At 46.8% G+C, this 13,669-nt stretch overlaps 1 protein-coding gene across 1 annotated transcript; it reads left to right on the top strand.

Annotated features, from left to right (window-relative positions):
* Nucleotides 1–335: 335 nt before the first annotated feature.
* Nucleotides 336–13,091, top strand: LOC146686888 (uncharacterized). The gene is made up of 2 exons (XM_085439272.1): nucleotides 336–488; nucleotides 8,977–13,091. The coding sequence occupies exons 1-2, from the start codon at nucleotides 392–394 to the stop codon at nucleotides 12,570–12,572; spliced, it is 3,693 nt and encodes a 1,230-aa protein (XP_085295398.1). The 5' UTR covers nucleotides 336–391; the 3' UTR covers nucleotides 12,573–13,091.
* Nucleotides 13,092–13,669: the final 578 nt, after the last annotated feature.

Raw genomic sequence — 13,669 nt, 5'->3', positions numbered from 1 at the left:
AGCCTCTGAGCTAAGGTGCAGGTTGCTTGCAAGTCGAAATCTTTCAAACCTCCTTATCCACTTTTCCCATTGCTGTGGCTTTGAGAAATCAAACAGCTCGGGAGGCTGGATGGTGAATGTGGCATTCGGGGGTAAGTTGGCGTTAGCATTATAGCTGCCGTTAGCTTGCTGGTGGGGCGGTGACGTGCGAGGCTGTGTAGCTGTTGCGCTAGCTCCCGTGCAGCATTTTACAACCTACTACACTGTCACTGTCTCACCCAGGAGGTGCCAGGTGGAACTATTCCAGATGTTGTCAGTTATAGTAATGGGTATAAAAACAAACAGCTGGACAGCAGAAGAACCAGAAAAACATCCTCAAAATTTTTCTGTGTTTTCCAGGTTAGACTGAAGAATGGACGGTACATCAGGTGAGATGGAGGTGGCAGCGCTCGGTCGGCCTTTCAGCGTCGGGATGTTGTACGACTGTCGCAGTGACTCGCTCGTCACTGGTAAGAATTCACATGTAAAAATTCTTTATGCATCACAAACTTTCGTTTTTTAAAGCCAGTCGACTGTAGAATAATATATATATAAGTCTGGCCTAAGTCTTCTGTTGATGACGGCAGCAGTCCAGGACTTGAGTTAATTTTCTTTAAGTTCCACAGAAGAATTGGTTACATCAGAGCTTGCCAGGCTTAATCCAAATGCAGTGCAGCCATACGTGAACTTACAGTTGTAGAAGATACGGTATATGTGACTAGGAGCATGGTTTTCTGGAAACAGAAACAGGCAATTCTGTAATCAGTAGAGTCAAAAGTAACTAAGAAACAATCACAACACATCATCTACTCAACACAGAGGTATTTAACAATGTCCACAAGGGGTCACTGTAGACCATAAAGACCATCAGCTGAAGCAGCAGATGTGAGCCCAAACAGGTTCCCATCACTCCAGCCTTTCTGCCAGTAAAAGTAGCCACGCCCCTAACTCCAGTATCAGATACGTGTTATAAAATAATTCACCCGTGGCTACTTTTACTACGGACAATACCTACAACCACGATTACCGACACTAACAAGCTGATCTACAATACAATACTAATAACCAATAAAACAAAGTAATAACAAACCAACAAACACGAAAACACCAGACATTATGATACAGACTTATAGTTTGTTTTTCCTCGGTGCGCCTGCTCGCTGCTGAAGTCAAAGTAAACTTTATTGTCATCTCCGCTACATACAGTCCAGTAGATAGAGAGACGAGACGACGAGGCTCCAGTTACAGCAGTGCAAGTAAACAAACAATATATATAAGAAGAGTAAGAAAATAAATATACACTTTAGGACTCGGGGTAAAGGGATCAATAACAATTTAAAATGTATAATTTATAGTTTGATGATTTAAAGTCTCACACACAACCCGTGGAAAGGGGAGGGGGCCCTGCTGCTTCCAAATAGAGCACATTTCATTCATACTGTTGTAAATCCAAGCTCATTATGGATTAATGATTTGAATCCTGGGTTCAAAGCCATCAGGTGCTCAGTTTAGAAAAAAGAGAAAAGAAGAGGAGGAGAAACGAGCAAAAGATGCAGGTAAGCAGATGTGTGATTGGATAATGGCAGCTCATCCTGAAACAATCAGAATCAGAATACTTTATTAATCCCTAAGCAAATTATGTGAGTTACAGTTGCTCCAAGAAGATATGGTAAAAATAGCAACAGTAACAGACTAAGCTCCAAACAATACATTATGTTACAGATTTTAATATTAATTAGTCATTGTCAGTTGTTGATTTGTCCTGTTCTCATTGTGTGACGAGTTATGATGGCTGTCTGGTAGCTGTTTGCATACTGTAACATTCACAAGAACCAGACGGTTGGGTCTCAGTTTGTCCGTTTATTAGGCACATAAGCAAGCGGGTTGCTAACTCAGGGGAGAGCGCCCTCGTGCTACACCTCTCTTCAGCCTGGCACACACACATAACACCGAACAACCAGGTCCCCCCTCCCCTTCCTCTACACCACCCTCCCTACTTCCTGCAGCACAACCAAACATGAATCTTAAAGGAACAACAACAGTGTGCAGAGATAACCAACATGTCACTGTACAATAACACTTAACCATCATTACACTGCCCCCCCAGCAATAAGTTCCTCATCCCCGAGGGAACGACACAGTCTCTGAGGCGGGGTGGTAGCCTACGTTCCCTCCTTGACCTCCTGAGCCCCTGAGGTGGACGCGGAGCTTCGGGGCTTTGGGGTGAAGAGTCCGAGGGAGGGGAACGCAGCCCCGGTCGGGGGCCCCTCTGAGCAGGGTCATGGACGCTCTGTACACGTCCCTCTGGAAAGGAGGGGAGGGACTGCCCTCTGTAGGGGGCCATCCGGTCTCTGTGCAGCGCTACTATCCTCCCCCTAGGAGGCAACTGCACCCTGTAAACAACTTCCCCCACTCGCTCTAGGACGCTGCAAGGCCCCACCCAGCTGCTATCCAGTTTAGGACACCGTCCCTTCCTCCTCTTTGGGCTGTAGACCCACACCAGCTCCCCAGCACAGAAGTGCCTCCCCTTAGTGGTGATGTCGTAATTCCTCTTTTGGCGCAGGCCTGCCTTCGCCAGCTGCTCTCGGGCGTAGGAATGTGCAGAATCCAGCCGGTCCTGCAGCTTCATTGCGTAGTCCCGGCCCGGTGGTGCCTCTGGCGCGTCCGGGGGCTTCCCAAAAGCCAACTCTGCAGGAGTTCTCAGCTCTCTCCCTAACATGAGCAGGGCAGGCGTACATTGGGTGGAGTCCTGCACTGCCGACCTGTAGGCCATGAGGGTAAGGGGAAGATGGTAATCCCAGTCCCGTTGGTGTTCTGAGGTAAGGATGGCTAGCTGCTGGGCCAGCGTCCTGTTAAACCTTTCCACCAGCCCATCGCTTTGGGGGTGAAGTGGGGTGGTGCGGGTCTTCTTAATCCCAAGGCGTTCGCACATGGCAGCAAAAACCTTGGACTCAAAGTTACGCCCCTGGTCACTGTGGAGGATCTCTGCTGTTCCAAAGCGGCTGAACATCCCCTCCACTAATACATCAGCGACAGTCTCAGCCTCCTGATCTGGGACGGCGTATGCTTCCGGCCACTTGGTAAAATAGTCCATGGCCACAAGAACATAGCGGTTTCCTCTGTCTGTGCGAGGAAATGGGCCCATGACGTCCACAGCTACTCGCTCCATTGGGGCTCCTGCTGGTTGCTGCTGAAGCTGAGCCCGGGACTGGTCCTGTGGCCCTTTGTGTGAGGAACATGCATCACAGCTGCGGCAAAAGTCCTCCACATCCCTCCGCTGTTGACCCCAGTAATAGCTCTGGCGGAGGCGGCGGAGAGTCTTGGAGACCCCAAAGTGGCCGGAGCCAGTGCTCCCATGGCAGGCTTCCAGCACAGCTGACCTCAGCGACCTTGGCACCACAACCTGCCACCTCTCCTCCCCCGTGGCAGGATCCTTCCAGGTACACTCCAACACCCCCTCCTTCAACCTGAGAGCTGCAAACTTGGCCCATAGCCCCCTGGTACAGATGGAAAACCCAGTGACCTCATCCCAAAGGGGTTGCTCCCCCTTCTCCAGCCACTGCAGGACCGGCAGCAGGTCCGTGTCTTGTTCCTGCCATGCCCTCCACTCCGCTGCATCCACCACCAGAAGAGCCCTGCAGGCGAGCTGTGCTGCTCCGTCTATTGTCGTGAGTTCCCGCTTTATTTCCTCTCGCTTCTCACAGTAACGGCAGCCAGCTGCAGCACATGGGCGGCAAGAGAGGGCGTCTACGTTAGAATGGTGCGTCCCTGCTCTGTGCTCCACGGTGAAATTGAAGGCTTGGAGCTCCTCCAGCCAGCGAGCCACCTGTCCCTCTGGCTCCCTGAAAGACATCAGCCACTGAAGGGCAGCATGATCAGTTCTGATAACAAATGCTGTGCCGCACAGGTAGTACTTAAAGTGTCTCACCCCCGCCACCACAGCCAACAGCTCTCGTTGTGTGACACAGTAGCGCCGCTCACTCCTGTTCAGGACCCGGCTGAAGTACGCCACCACCTTCTCCCCTTTCGGCCCAACCTGCGACAACACCGCTCCCAGCCCCACATTACTTGCGTCAGTGTCCAGGACAAAAGGCAGGGTGGGGTCAGGGGGGGCAAGGACTGGGGACTCTGTCAGCGATCTGCGGAGGGTGTCGAACGCCTGCTGACAGTCCTGTGTCCAGATGAAGTCACGGTCCTTCTGCAGCAGGTGGAAGAGTGGTGCGGTTATGGAGGAAAAGCCCTTCACAAACCTCCTGTAATAAGACGCCAGTCCTAGGAAGCTTTTGAGCTGTTTCTGGTCTGCTGGTGTGGGCCACTCAGTAATGGTGTGAATTTTTTCCTCCAAAGTGCTGATGCCCTCACGACCCAGCTTGTGGCCCAGAAACTCCACCTCCCTCCTCATGAAGTGGCACTTGTCGGGATGCAGCTTCAGGCCTGCAGCCGCCACCCTCTCCAACACTTGTCTCAGGGCATCCAGGGCAGCATCAAAGGAGCCCCCGTGCACTAGAAGATCATCCAGGTAAACCAGACACCATTGCCGTGGGACGCCAGCCAGCACACTGTCCATAAGCCTCTCGAAGGTCGCAGGAGCGTTGCAAAGACCAAAGCTCAGGACTTTGAACTGCCATAGTCCCCTGTTAGTGCAGAAGGCTGTCTTCGGTCTGGATTCCGGGGACAGTGGCACCTGCCAGTAGCCACTCCGCAGGTCCAGGGTGGAGAACCAGGAGGACCCGGCTACTAAGTTGAGAGACTCATCAATCCTGGGAAGGGGGTAAGAGTCCTTCTTCGTCACTTTGTTGAGTGGTCTGTAGTCCACACAGAAACGCATCCTAGGACTTTTTTTCTTAGGCACCATCACCACCGCGGAGGCCCACGGGCTATCAGATGGCTCTATGATGCCCGCCTTCATCATTTCACACAACTCTCTGTCTGCAGCCTCCTGATGAGCCAGGGGCAGGCGGCGGGGGCGCACTTTAATAGGCTGGGCATCCCCGGTCTCAATGACGTGCTCTACCAAGTGTGTCAAGCCAACACCACTTTCTTTCAGGGCAAAAATGTCACTAAACTCTTTTAGTACCTGCCATAGACTCTCTTCCTGCTGTGGAGTCAGCCCCTCACAGTTCTTTGACCAGATACTCCTCACTGCTGAGAGCCTCTCCTCCTCCTCCGCCCGCTGTTCTGCTGGCGGGTCTGTAGGGGTCTCTGCGGTGGAGGTGGACGCCGCGGCAGATGCTGTGCAGACCGGGGGAGGAATAAGCGGCACCTTCTTCCCATCAGGGAGTACGAGGAATCCTTTGCCTAAGTCCAGTACACCACCAATGGCTCGTAAAAAATCCAGCCCAAGGATGCAGGCGTCCTGCACGTCAGCCACCCAGGCAGCATAAGACACACCGAGGTCCCCCACCTTGAACTGGAACACTCCCCTCCCTCTCATTGGGGCCAGATCACCGGTCACAGTCTTAAGTTGCACATTAGTCGGTTGCACAGCAGCTCCGGTTGGGACAACATCGGGTCGGACCAGCGTTGCATTGGACCCCGTGTCCAGCAGGGCCGTACAGGACACCCCCGCAATCGTCACTGGAACATGGCAAAAGCCGTCAACCTGGGTCCAGCCCACAGCGATGGCCGCACCGGGTGGAGGTGGTGTGGGGATGTCGTTCTCCCAGGCCCGTGTACTTCCACCTACACGGGCCCGTGGGCGTTTCCCTGAACCGCTGCAAGCTTGGGGCACTGCCTGATGAGGTGTCCGACTTGTCCACATCCCCAACTGCACAGGCCCGCTGGCATCTCCATCTGTTCCACAGGTGCTGACACAGCCCTCACCACGTGTGCATCATCAGCGCCCCCAGAGGATCCTGCAAGCATCTCCTTCTCCAACGCTAGCTCCAGGGCTGCACTGAGTGTGGCCGGCTGAGCAAGCTGAGTTTGCATACGGAGCTCTTTAGGGCTCAGGGCCTGCAGGAACTGGTCCCGAGCTAACTCCGCCTGCACTGATGGTGGCATGCTGTCATACGCCCTCTGGCAAAGGCACTCGACTTCATGGGCCAAAATGCGGAGGGGCTCACCTGGCAATCTGCGTCTGTTGTGGAACTCCGACCTCAGCAGCACTGGTTGGTTATACTGCCCGAAGCGCCTCTGAAGTGCTCCGACCAGAGCATTATAATCTCCCCTCTGCTCCTTGGTCAGCAGCAGCAGGCATGCAGCTGCATCCTCACACGGCACAAAGCTAATTGGAGAGCTTTATGTTCCTCAGACCAGCCAGCTGCAACAGCTAACAGCTCGAACTGTGCGATAAACACTTCCCATGGCGTCTTGCCGCTGAACTTAGGCGTTTTTATATTCGCTGCAGCTTGCTGGGCGCCGCCATGTTTGTTTACATCACGTGACGGCGCGCCAAGCGAGGTCGACTCCTTCCCGCTGGAATCGCGGCCGCTGTGCGAACAGTTCCCGAGCCTAGTCAAACCTGGAGAAAATCCAGCCTCGGCAGACAGCCGCAGCGCCGTTTCCCTCACTCCATGGGCGGGCGCGCGCGGACGAACCTCCCTCTCCTCCCTCTCCTCCGTCTCCTTCTTAATCCTGCCCGGCAACATCCTCGTCTCGTAACGGCAAGCGTCGCCAGCAACAGGGTGTCGGGCGTTCTGGGGTTCTTTTTTCTTTCTTCACTTCTGACACCAATGTAACATTCACAAGAACCAGACGGTTGGGTCTCAGTTTGTCCGTTTATTCGGCACATAAGCAAGCGGGTTGCTAACTCAGGGGAGAGCGCCCTCGTGCTACACCTCTCTTCAGCCTGGCACACACACATAACACCGAACAACCAGGTCCCCCCTCCCCTTCCTCTACACCACCCTCCCTACTTCCTGCAGCACAACCAAACATGAATCTTAAAGGAACAACAACAGTGTGCAGAGATAACCAACATGTCACTGTACAATAACACTTAACCATCGTTACAATACAATGCATACTCTCTCTCTCTTCATATGTGTGTGTGTGTTTCTCTGGTGAAATTCAGTATGGTTCCGACAAAAGTTCTATGTTAACCCTCTGGGGTCCATGGTATAATTGGCTGTTTTTGACTACTTTTGATTTTACCTCTATATTTCACCTTTAAAATATGTTTTTCTTGCCTTGTTTGGTATCATTGTTTTCAGCACAACCTCAAATATCTGAAATTTGAGTTATTTTTTCATTTTAGTATACTATATTAGCACAGTTGATCTAAACTCAGACAGGAAATTCTAAATCCGAGTAAAAAAAAGTTATATTTTTTACTGTAAAACCCACAAACATGTTTAACGAATCATTTTCATAGCTTGAAATGCAAATAGAAATTGTACATTTCTAAAAAATTATGCACAAGTTTTGCAAACAACAAAGTTATATGGTACTATTTACCTAAAAATGCAGCCAAGACCTCAGGCGTTTTTTATATAACCATTTAAATCTATTTACAGAACAATCAGGTGTGCTGCATCAAAGAAGAAGGCACACAAATTATTTGTGCCAGTCCAAAAAATGTAGTTTGTGTTCAGTATAAGACAGAGGAGAACAGCACAGGCCTAAACCCTGCAGGTCTGACAGCAGGAGGTGCATCAGTCCAGTTTTCCATGTGGGAACAGCGTTTACACTGGAATCTGCCTTTGACGGCTTTTTTAGAGCAAATATGAAATTCAGCAGTCTAACTGACACACAATACAAAACAATAACTACACAACACACTAACTACAGCCTCCAAACACGCTAAACATCACTAATGTCTCACATAGTGATACCCGCTTTCCGTTGTGGGTGTCACTCCTAAAAACTTCCCCTTCTCCCTAAACAACCAACTGGCGCGCCAGAGGGAGTCTTCGCCCAGGGCGCCAAACAGGCTAGAACCGTCACTGTCTGTTGGGACTAACTCCCTTTTGGAGCCTTGTGGCACCCAGAGGAACTGTAGTGTTTAACATTTCCAAGTTTCAGCTCCACAGGTTGCCTCGTGGTTTTAACTGCACCCAGTTGTGTTAAAGTGATCCGGACTGTTCCTTTGTCCTGCTAATTTTTTATTTTTATAATTCTCAAAGAAGGTTCAAACTGAGCCTTCAAACAGAATTAAAACCTGCTGCTTGCTCAAAGTTGTTGGATTCTAGCAGATTAGTGTTTGAAGTCCTGTGGAAACAGCCAAGGTTTTATTATTCCTGCTTCTGACTTCTATTTATGCCTTTTTGTAAAAGAAAAAACAAAACAAAAACAAGCTCTAACTAGCTCCTGTAATCAATGTGCAACTGACAGGGCCTAAAGATAACATAAAGATAAGAACATCTTCCCTGATCCTCATGAGTAAAGTCAGTCACTATTAAAACAAGTTGGCAGCCATGATGCAACACCTGGAAATCCGCTCCAACTCTTAGAGCGCTTTTCCATTTGGAGCTACTCAGGTTGGCTTGAGTCAACTCAGTCTTTACGATTTCATCATTAGCTGGTAATACCTGGTACCAGATACTTTTTTTGTACCAACTGCATGTCACTGATTGGCTGATCAGTGACATGTAGTCTTTTGACAGTGGCGTCACTAAATTAGTTATTAGAACGTTTCCCTCAAGGAAATCCAAACTGCCATTTTTGACATTATTACTGTCATTATCTTAAATACTGAAAACTCAGATGCAGAGCCTGAACTCTTCATCTGGAAGAACTCAGTTAATCTGGTTCATCCAGACAAACAAAAGATTTGTGCTTCATTTACTATTTTTATTTCATTTTGGTGAATATCACAAAAAGAGATGAAAAAACACAACAAGGAAAGTCGTGAAAAAATCAACAGCAAAAGTTTGACAAGTTTGCTCATAGAAACACACCACTCTGTTTGTTTATTTTAAAATTCACATTTTTTAAAATCATTTTTTAACATTTATTTTAGAATGTGATTTAATTGATGGAGTCCTGGTAGTACTTTTGTTGCTTCTTCTTTTGCAGGAATGACTCTGTGGGATCGTGATGACCTGATGAAAGATGTTGGAGAAAGACCGCAGGCCTCTAATGATTTTGAAATTGTTGCATCTGAATCAATTTCAGACAAATCTTCAGCTCTGAATGTTGAAGCTTCACTGAAGGCAAGTTTCCTGGGTGGACTGGTTCAGGTTGATGGATCTGCCAAATATCTGAATGATAGTAAATCTTCCAGAAATCAGGCCAGAGTAACACTGAAGTACAAGGCAACCACAAAGTTCCAGGAGCTGTCCATGAAACATCTTGGAAGAGGAAACGTGAAGCATCCATATGTTTTTGATCAAGGCTTAGCAACACATGTAGTCACAGCTATTCTTTATGGAGCACAAGCTTTCTTTGTGTTTGACCGTGAAGTTTCTGAACAGGAAAATCATCAAGATGTTCAGGGCAACTTGAAGGTGATCATCAAGAAGATTCCCTTACTTTCTGTAGAGGGTGAAGGTTCCCTGAAGATGGAAGACAAGGACAAAGAAAGTGTTCATAAATTCTCCTGCAGGTTTTATGGAGACTTCTGTCTTCCAAAACCACCAACAACCTTTCAAGGTGCAGTAGAAGTCTACCAAAGCCTGCCAGGATTACTGGGAGACAAAGCTGTACCAGTGAAGGTCTGGCTGCTGCCACTGACAGCTTTAGATTCTTCTGCTGCTCAACTCGTCCGTCAGATCAGTATAGGATTAGTTCAAGAAGCACAGACAGTCCTGGAGGACTTCAGTGAGCTGGAAATGAGGTCCAATGATGTACTGGGAACCAGCACTGCACAGCAGTTCCCACAGATTGGTAAAAAAATTAAAAGTTTCAAAGAAATGTGCTCTGAGTTCAAGCTGGAATTCCAACAAACTTTGGCCAAGAAGCTTCCATCAATCCGAGGAGGAGGAGAAGAGGAAGCTGAGCTTGCAGAGATCCTGAAGAAGAGACATTCTTCACCTTTCAGCAGCAAAAGCCTGAACGAGTGGATGGACTGTAAAGAGAGAGAAATCTACACTTTAATGTCTTTTACCAGGATGATGAAAAACACCAAAATCATCTCGTCTCAAAATGATCTGTACAAGGAAAGTCTGAGTGCAGAGCATGTTGTGTGTTTTGTTTTCACCTCTCTGGGAAAGGATGAACCGTACCTCTCAGCTTTATCAAGATACTTAAGAGGAAAAACCAAGCCAGACCTTCAAGATCCTCACACTCATGATGTAGAGAAGGAACAATGGTACGCCTCAAAAGAAGTAACAGATGAAATGAGGAGAAAAGCAAAACTCTTCAGTGATTTTGCAGAGGCCAACAAGGAGAACAAGAACATGAAGTTCCTGACAGTGGGGTTAACTAATGAGACCCAGGAAGGTTCCAGCATCTACCTTTATGAAGGTGGATTTACTGTCAGTGAGAACTTTGAGCCTCCTTCAAAGCCTGAAACTGTGACAGCAGCTGACATAAACCACAACAGTGTGACACTGAAGATTTCTCCACCCAGATTTGGAGCAGAGAACATCACCTCCTACTCTGTTGAGTACTGTGTCAGTGGAGAGGATGGATGGCAGCAGAAGACAGAAGCAAAGGCTGAAGAAGTCACAGTGAGAGATCTGAAGCCAAACACAGAGTATGTGTTCAGATGCAGAGCAGTGACCTCAGCAGGTGTCGGACCAGCTAATGTAATCAGTGATGCCATTAAAACTTTACCCTGCAGCCCTCCTGGAAAACCTCAAGCTCAGCCATATTCAAGTGAGATATCAGTGAGCTGGGAGAAACCTGCTGAGCTTGGAGAGGATGTGCAGATATTGAGTTACATGGTGGAGTATTCAAAAACAGATGAAAATGAGGAAGCTCTGCAGTGGAACCAAACACAGTCAGCAGGTGAAAATGTGATCCTTTCAGGTCTTCAGACAGAGACAGAATATGCAGTCAGGGTCAGATGTGATTGTGGTTCAACTGGAAGAAGCAAAGAAAGCATCACTGTTAAAGTCTGCACAACATTTAACCGCCTCGCAGAACTTCTCAGGATTAAAAGTAAAAAGATCAAATCTGATTCCCCCTCAGTTTACAAACTGCCTCTGACAGAAGAACACATGAACATAGATGGATGCAGGAAGTTTAACTTTGGAGAAGAAAGCACGAGGCAGAATCGTACAATAATGCTTTTTGGAGCGACTGGATCAGGAAAGTCCACTCTGATCGATGGGATGATCAACTACATTGTTGGTGTCGAGTGGGAGGACAGTTTCAGGTTTAAATTCATTAATGAGGATCAGTCAACATCACAAGCTCACAGTCAGACCTCTGAAGTCACTGTGTACAAAATCAACCACCAGGAGGGATTTAAAATCCCGTTCTCTCTGACCATTGTGGACACTCCAGGCTTTGGAGATACAAGAGGCATAGAAAGAGACAGAGAGATCACAGAGCAGCTACGTAATCTCTTCACTTCCTCACATGGTGTCACTGAAATCGATGCTGTGTGTTTTGTAGCTCAGGCTGCTTTAGCACGACTCACACCAACACAAAAATATGCGTTTGATTCAGTGCTCTCAATCTTTGGCAAAGATGTGGCAGAAAACATCAGGATCCTGGTGACATTTGCAGACGATCAGAGACCTCCAGTTCTAGAGGCGATCAATGCTGCAGGAGTCCCATGTCCTAAAACAAAAGACGGACTGCCGGCTCACTTCAAATTCAATAATTCAGCCTTGTTTGCAGAAAATAAATCATTTGAAAGAGTCAGCAGGAGTGATGTTGGTAAAGGAGGACGTTTTGATCAGATGTTTTGGGAGATGGGGGCAGAGAGCATAAAGAGCTTTTTTGCTGCTCTGAATCTCATACAAACTAAAAGCTTGACACTGACAAAGGAAGTCCTCAGAGAAAGAAAGCAGCTCCAGATTTCAGTTGAGAATCTGCAGGAGCAGGTGAAACTTGGGTTAGCCAAGCTTGAGGAGATAAAAGAGACGAGGGAAAAACTTAAAGAATATGAAGCAGAGATCGGCAGAAATGAGAACTTTGAATTTGAAATTCCTGTCATAAAGTGTGTTCAGGAGGACATTTCTGGCTCTGGAAACTACATCACCAACTGTCAGCAGTGTCATTATACCTGTCACTACCCTTGTCCCATACCAAATGATGCAGATAAAATGATCTGTGTAGCAATTGGATCAAATGGATATTGTACTCAATGTCCAGGAAAATGTATTTGGAAAATACACTTTAACCAGAAGTACAGATGGCGCTATGAACATTTTAAAAAAAAAGTAACAAGAAAAGATCTGCAAGAAAAATATCTCAAAGCCACAGGAGAGAAGATGACTGTCCAGAAAGTGATTGATAAACTGAATGCTGAGTATAAAAGTTTGCAGGCTGACGTAGTGAAACTGGTGGAGGAATCTTCCAAGTGTCTGAACAGACTCAAAGAGATAGCACTGAAGCCAAACCCTCTGTCCACTCCAGAGTACATCGACATGCTTATTGAAGGAGAGAAATCTGAGGGCAAAGAAGGCTGGAAGCAACGAGTTGAGTCTCTGATGGAGATGAAGGAAAAAGCAGAGCTCATGGCTAAAATAGAGCAAGGAGAGAAACTCCGTCACTGAACGTTCATGTGATCACAAAGAAGAACAAAGAAAAGGTCGAGACCAGTTTGAACTGAGACGATAAAGATCTGAACTCAGTCGATGAAGACAAACGACACGTGTAAAAAACCTCATATTTACTGTTTGCTTCCTGATAAGATCTCATTTTAAACTGATTTATCTTTAACATAGAAGTGTGATTATATTTTATTGGACTTTACAATGTTCAACTTTTTACTTTTTACTTTCAGCTTCTTTATATTCTTTAACTTTGATCTAATATTAAGTTTATTTTCTCAGTGACTCCTGATGTTGATGTTTATGGAGTTTTTATTGTGTTGATTTTTATGCTTTTATTTAAAAAGTGTAATTTTACTTTTTGTTTACTTTCCTGTAATTTTTCTGTAATTTAGTTGCTTCATAAAACACAGTAAATGTTTATCAGCTATCAGGGCGCTGCTAGGATCAGAGCTTTGAGGGTGCTGAGCACCCAGAGAGCTGACCAGCCAGGCAACAAACTTTACTCGGAGGAGTTTGAGACTTCGTCCCAGTCTCTGTCAGTCCCTGCATCCTTAAGTGTCTCCAGTTGTCCTGAGTTCCCTCTGTCTGTCTCCTTGGTGCATTTAAACCCCTGTTCCTCCCTGTCCTCGTCGTCTGTTGTCTTCGTCTCCGTTATCAGTCATCATAATTTTACCATCTCTGTGCAAGTCTGCAAATTTCTTTATTAAATCATAAGATTCTTAAATTCATCAAGTCTCTCTGTGCCTCGGTCCTCGTCACAAAACATGACATCACTGTTTTGTACATTTTAACACAATTTAATCCCACATTTTGAAAAGTCTGTAACAAAACCATCAAATCTGATAAAGGTTATTTAAATGCTGCAAAAGAAGAATGGATTGGAATAAAAAATATACAAATCCTAACCTTAACTAGAAAAATTTGCATTTCCTGCGAAAATGCAGTGTGGATGCTTAAAGCTGAAGCTGTATGCAAAAAGTAGCTGAAAAAGCTGAAAAGTTGCAGAAATTGTAAAAACTTTGCAAAAGCAAAAGAAGTTTGCTAAAATGGAATAACTTAGCAGAACTGCAATATCTTAGAGGAAACATAATACTTGG

Source organism: Copadichromis virginalis, linkage group LG18, assembly GCF_057382275.1.
Source record: "Copadichromis virginalis isolate Kocher_CV1m ecotype Utaka linkage group LG18, C_Virginalis_male_GT1.1, whole genome shotgun sequence".
Lineage (NCBI taxonomy): Eukaryota > Metazoa > Chordata > Actinopteri > Cichliformes > Cichlidae > Copadichromis > Copadichromis virginalis.
This window is presented reverse-complemented; position numbering and strand designations above follow the sequence as displayed.